The sequence below is a fragment of the Notechis scutatus genome, chromosome 8, assembly GCF_049901735.1.
Source record: "Notechis scutatus isolate UNSWTSFEM ecotype Mainland chromosome 8, rNotScu1.2, whole genome shotgun sequence".
NCBI classification, from domain to species: domain Eukaryota; kingdom Metazoa; phylum Chordata; class Lepidosauria; order Squamata; family Elapidae; genus Notechis; species Notechis scutatus.
The window spans coordinates 20,092,262-20,098,286 of record NC_142016.1 but is presented as its reverse complement, the minus strand read 5'-3'; the positions used below and the strand labels follow the sequence as shown (position 1 = coordinate 20,098,286).

The 6,025-nt window shown below is 42.8% G+C and overlaps 1 protein-coding gene across 2 annotated transcripts in view; it reads right to left on the bottom strand.

Annotated features, from left to right (window-relative positions):
* Positions 1–275: 275 nt before the first annotated feature.
* The window catches only part of LOC113423263 (protein NKG7-like), an 8,235-nt gene continuing 2,485 nt past the window's right edge, over positions 276–6,025 (bottom strand). For both annotated transcript variants that reach the window (XM_026684580.2, XM_087970363.1), the window contains 4 exons: positions 5,677–5,928; positions 4,204–4,350; positions 2,538–2,672; positions 276–1,356 (listed from right to left, as the gene is read on the bottom strand). In XM_026684580.2, coding sequence (XP_026540365.1) covers positions 1,298–1,356; positions 2,538–2,672; positions 4,204–4,350; positions 5,677–5,866 — 531 coding nt within the window. In that variant the 5' untranslated portion in view covers positions 5,867–5,928 and the 3' untranslated portion in view covers positions 276–1,297. The remainder of the gene's footprint in view (positions 1,357–2,537; positions 2,673–4,203; positions 4,351–5,676; positions 5,929–6,025) is intronic.

Genomic DNA, 6,025 nt, shown 5'->3' with positions numbered 1-6,025 from the left:
GGATGTGCATGCAATGTAAAGATGCATCATGGTGGTGGGTCTTCCCCATATGCAGTGCTGCTCTTGTCTGATGGACGTGTTTGATCCCTCCAGGGGGCACTATGGAAGCCCAGTAAAATGGCCAGAAAACTCTGCAGCTCTGGATTAGCAGAAGAGAGAGTCATTTCTACTGCAGCACAGTGCATTTTTGTGTGATTGCTTTATTTCCTGCAGACTGATTCCTTTATTACCTACATACTTTGCACTGGTAATGATTAAATCAGAAGAAAAGCTTCTGGTATTCCTTTATTTGTTTACAAGGAAATCTCGCACAATTCATTGCTGCTTATTTACTCCCATGGATTCGAAAGCAGAATTCTAAGCCGCTAAAGGAAACTCTTCCGCACTATTTTTTGCTATGGGTTGTCCCAATGGGTAATAAAGGCAGAACTTGAACAGAGGCATTATTTAATTCAAGGTACCCAAACAACATCCAAAGTCAATCTTATGCAACCTGAACATGGCTATTGTAATAATTCTGTTTTTAAAAGAATAATCATAAATCAGAATTACATTGGAATGGAGTAATTTGCAGATGAAATGATTGGATATTTCTTGAAAAGTGAGTGAACAAAGGATAATTCCAGAAGGACTAGTGAAGCAATCTTGATTTTGAAATACTAAAGAGGATTTGCATGGTACTAAGAGCAATGTTTCTCAATCTTAACAACTTTAAGAGTTCAACTCCCAGAATTCCCTAGATAAGTAGAGCCTCACCACCCTGCCGAGCTGAAGATCAGGAGAAATAAATCCTTTCAGATTAACAGAGGCCTAGCAGACCTCTTAAAAGCCACTGGTAATTTTGCCACCTGAAATCACAATTTTGCCAAATATTTTGGTAGCATAGTCTAAGGGGCAGAGTGAGCTTTGGGGGCTGCAAATATAGGACCTGATTATAGAAGATTGCCCTAGGGCATGCTCCAGAACCATTCTCGAAACACACTTGATAGGCCATAGGTCAGCGTTTCACAACCTTAATCACTTTAAAATATGTGGACTTCAAATCCCAGAAACATTGCCATAAGTGATACTCAGAGCCTTACTTGGCAAGCAAGCTAATTATCAAAATTATTCCTATTTACCAAAATTTCTATAAAACACAAGATAATAGTTTTGGAAAGTGAGCAAAAAAAAAGTATAGCTGAGCAATGCCCTGGAGATGGGGAGTTGCACTGGTACAGGGGAAGCAGAGTCGAGGCACCATCTCTGTTGAGAGAAAGCTGTACAATTGTGCTTGCTCTCTTGTTGATCAAGACGTTCATATTCTTTCATAGCTAGAAGACTGAGCGTTCAAGGAGGCAACGTGGTTGAAAATGCCTGCAAGGTGAGAGAACAAGAGCAAGTAAAGGACCAAGAAGGCCAACCTTCGATTACCCAGGCATAATTGTTTTTGAACAACTGTTCTAAGGTTATGTTGCACGTGGGTAAAAGTAATAACCCATTATCGTATAAATATATTGTTCTTTCCACTGAATGCAAACATTTTTTTAAAAAATGGCAGGAGAATGCAATTCTTTTGAAGAGGAATGTTCTGATCTTATGCAAATGTTCTGGTCTCTTGATTATGTACTTTTCTAAGGCAGGAATCCATTGGGTTCATGGAAAAGGGGCATTTTCTATGGAAGCTCAAGCCAACTAAACGTTTAAAAATATCCTCTGTTCCCAAGGTGATGTCCTATAATACAGGGGTCCCCAATTCCCGGGCTCTACTGCCTGTTAGGAAGTGGGTTGTAGAAGTGAGGGAAGTTCCATATGCACATGCACACGAAACCACTCCCCTCCACCCTCACCAAGTCGGTAGAAAATTTGTATTTTCCAGAAACGGATTGCTAATGTGAAAAAAGGTTTGGGGCTGCTGCTATAATACTTAAGGTTCTTTTTTTTTAATCTTTGGATTATTGTATGACTCTGAATATTTTCATCTGTGGACCATCCAAAATTGCTGGAGGTTGGGCAGTAGAATGGCATAGACCAATGCTTCTCAAATGTGGCTGCTTTTAAGTTGTGTGGTGGCCTCAGTCAGAATTCCCCACCCACCATGCTGGGAATGGAAGCCCATGCATCTTAAAAGTGGCCAAATTTGAGAAGCACTGGTCTATGGAGCCATCGTGTTGGCATAGTGCAGAGGTGTCCAAACTTGGCAAACTTTAAGACTTGTGGACTTCAACTCCAGCTATGCTGGCTGGAGAATTCTGGGAATTGAGGTCCACAAGTCTTAAAGTTGCCAAGTTTGGGAACCCCTGGCGTAGTGGTTAGAATGCAGTATTGTAGGCTAATTCTGCTGACTGCCAGCAGTTCGGTTCTCACCAACGCAAGGTTGACTCAGCCTTCCATCCTTCCAAGGTTGGTAAACTGAGGACCCAGATTGTTGGGGCCAATATGCTGACTCTGTAAACTACTTAGCGAGGGCTGTAAGTACTGTGAAGTGGTATGAAAGTCTAAGTGCTATTGCTATGGATTAAAATGGTGGAGTTTCAGAAACACGGCTCTAGACTCACCAGCCAAGAGAAATAGGGGGAAAGTGATCCATCCCAAGTAGAAAGACCATTCATAGGAGACCTGGATTTCAGGTGATGTCTCCTCCTTCCATGTTTCAGCTGTATACACAGCTAGGGCTATTAGAATGAAGAGTCCTTTCCGAAAAAGAAAAAAAAAGCAGAGAGAAGATCAGTGTTGGTTAACACAGCTCTGTGCTGATTCACCCATGAGGTTTTTATTTCCCCCTTTGGTTTATACATACATTGTGCAGGAAAAGTTTGTATTCTCTGGACACAAAGTGTTTAAGGCCCTGAATTCACGCACTGGCTGCATTTGCACGTCCCCCTTAGCCTGACTCAACCCATTTCCTGAGTTTGCATGCTCCACTGAATCACGGACTAACCCACGGGCTGAGAACTGAGAACTGCTGCTGAGTTTATACGCTAAGCCATATAGAACCGAGTTTTCAACTAAGTAAACTTAGAAGGTTGTGCAAATGCATTTCTAGCCTTTCCCTAATTCAATGTACAGTATTATATGAACTTAGCCATTGGATTAGAGTCATCCTTCTCTGAAAGCTCCTTTGTCTGTCTACTTTCATTTCTCAACTCCTGAAGATTTTTGAAAGGGATAAATCACGTTTGTAAAACCACTTCACCAGGTAGACATCCCAAAGAAGAGACAAGTCATCCTTGATATATGACCATTCATTTAGTGACTGTTCAAAGTTACAGGGGCTTTGAGAAAAAGTGGCTTCAGCCTTCAAACTTACAACCATTGGAGTGTCCTCATCATCACATGATCACGATTCAGACCACTAATATGAATTTTGACTGACAGTGGCTTGCTGACATTGGTGGGAAAGTCGGTCCCATATTCCAGAGCTGCAGTAGTCACAGGACTGGCCCTTTGGTCATCCCAGAGCAGCTCGTCTAGTCCATGGCAGGCCAGTGCACCTGGGTGGAGGAGCAGCTGCTCCGGGATGACCAAAGGGCCAGTTCTGTGACTATTGCAGCTCTGGAATATGGGACCGACTTTCCCACCAATGTCAGGAAACCACCCCGGGGCGGATTTCTCTCCCTCATTGTTGGTCTTACCTTCCAGTTCCAGCTTGCGTGATTCTACTCAAGGTAAGGTTTGCGCTCAGCCGAAGGGAGGGGGCCAGCAGGTGGGCAGCACAGCCTTGGGTTTCTGCACAGCCTGGATTATTTGCTTTGGGGGTATGTGCTTTGGGGGACACATTTCTCTGCGTACCGCCATAATGTTCTTGTGGACCACCAGTGGTCCCTGGCCCACTGGTTGGCGCCCACTGGATTAAAGGAATAGATGTCGCCCCTTAATGCAAGACATTTCCCAGAATGGTCAATCTCTGGAAAACCTTAGCAGGTGAAGTCCACCAAGCCTTTTACTAACATCCTCTAGGAACTTCCTAGTAATATCCTTGTTTCTGGAGGTTTCCTCTTAAGTTGCAGCTTTACAGAATTGCTTCTGGCTGTTTGGTATTTGGGGGCCATGATATTGGCTCGGTTACCAAAGGCTTCAACCGAGCGCTGCTTGTTTGAGAAGACAGTTGAAACCTTATTGAAAAATAACTTTAATCCTTCCCAGATCCCTCCCCGGAGAGTCTCTCTTTGAGATCACCCTCCCCATGAGTGGAGACTTCTGTTCATCTTTGGTAACACCTACCAGCCACGAAGGCAGTCACGGAAGCGATCAAGGGTTTGCCTAGGATGCCACACACGGAAGGCATGAAGGTGGCAATCAGGAAGAAGTGTAATGCCAGCGCCACCAGAGAAGCCATAATCAAAAACACACGGGTAGCTATGATGTAACCTGCAAGCAAAGTTATAGATGCAAAAGGTTATGTCTATTTTCAGTCCTTATTGAAGTAATATCTGTTTTGTTTATTTATTAGATTGTGCCCCAATACTGGTGGGTCTTACCCACTGAGAGCACATTACACCTGTGCTTTATGCCCTACCTGGGTTACAAGGTAAGCCTGATAACCCACTGTAACCATGCTGTCACATGACCACGGAAATGTACTTGAACAACGTGGCTCTGCTAGCTAAAAAATGGAGATGAGTACCGCGTCCTACAGTCAGACACGACTGGACAAGGGAAATCTTTATTTTTCTGGGTTACCAGGATATTTTCGATTACAACTCAAGAGTGTTGGTTTTGGTCTATAGAATTCTCTATGGCTTGGTGCCTAGGACTGTCTTCTCCCATCTGATTTGACCTCACCAGTACCACATTCTTCCTGCAAGAAGCCTTGGGTTATATTCATTTCTATGAAATAGGAAAGGGGTAACCAGAAGGTGGTGTTTTTTCGTCCCTGGTTTGGCCTTATGGAATAGCCTTTCTTAGAATTAAGATTAAACCAATTCCTTTTAACATTCCAGAAGTCTCTCCCCATTACTGCTATTATTATTACTGCATTTTAAAAATCCTGGATTAAAAATGGCTTCTTTCTATTTATCATTCAGCATGGATGTTTTTACTTGGTTTATGTTGTCAGTGTTGACTGCTTTGTAAACCGCTTTGAATCTCTCATTGATCTGGCAGTACATGAATGTGATCAATACAAGAACATGAAGCTATGCCAGTCTGCCATGCCGAGAAAGAGGTGTTTTGTTCAGTGAAGAGTTGGAGAGAAGCACCCAGCTGAGTCTGTCCAATGTTATCATCTTCCTCGCTATTTTTGAAACCGGTTGCATGTTTTAAGATGCGATTAATTGTGGTTTTTCCACAAAGTGATGTTTTCATTTATTTGGGGAGCAGAAGCAAAGCAAAAAATGTTTTAAACAAGGGGTATATTATTCAATGCACACAATAATGTAGGAGATGACCTGGCTGAGCCTGAGAGAGGGAGGATCAAATGTGCCATCAGTCATGAATCCTTTCACACCCACAAGAGATCTAAGTCCAGCCCACCACGAATTCCTTCTACCCTTATCTACCACCAATTTCCTTTGGTTGTTAGTAGTTCAGATTCTTGTAATAAAGTTTGCAATAAATCTTTATATCCATTTGAACTGTCTGGATCTCCTGATTTCTCTGGCGCCTGACAAAGACACAATACACACAAATGCTGATGCCCCTTATTGAAAATACTTAGAAAAAAAAAATTGAAGGCCTTCCTGCCATAAATCTTACCTAATGCATCATTTACAGCAAAGCATTTTCTTTCGGCTAACTCAGTGTTCATGCAGTACTGCCATAGCCCACTGTGGGACGTCCCAGCAGGAGCAAATGATACTTTCCAGTAATCGGTGCTGAGCGCCATCAAAAGTAAGCTGATACTCAAGGATGCCATCAGCACACTGAAGATACGGCAGCACAACATCCTGATGCAAAGGCAAAGGCGTTTCAACAGTCACTTTGCTTGTATTCCAACTTTTAGAAACCCTAGGGGGGAAAAAAACCCAACCAGATTAAATGGAGACAATTTATCCCCAGGAGACGGACATGGAACGGCATTAGAAGAACTATATGTGAGGGTGTT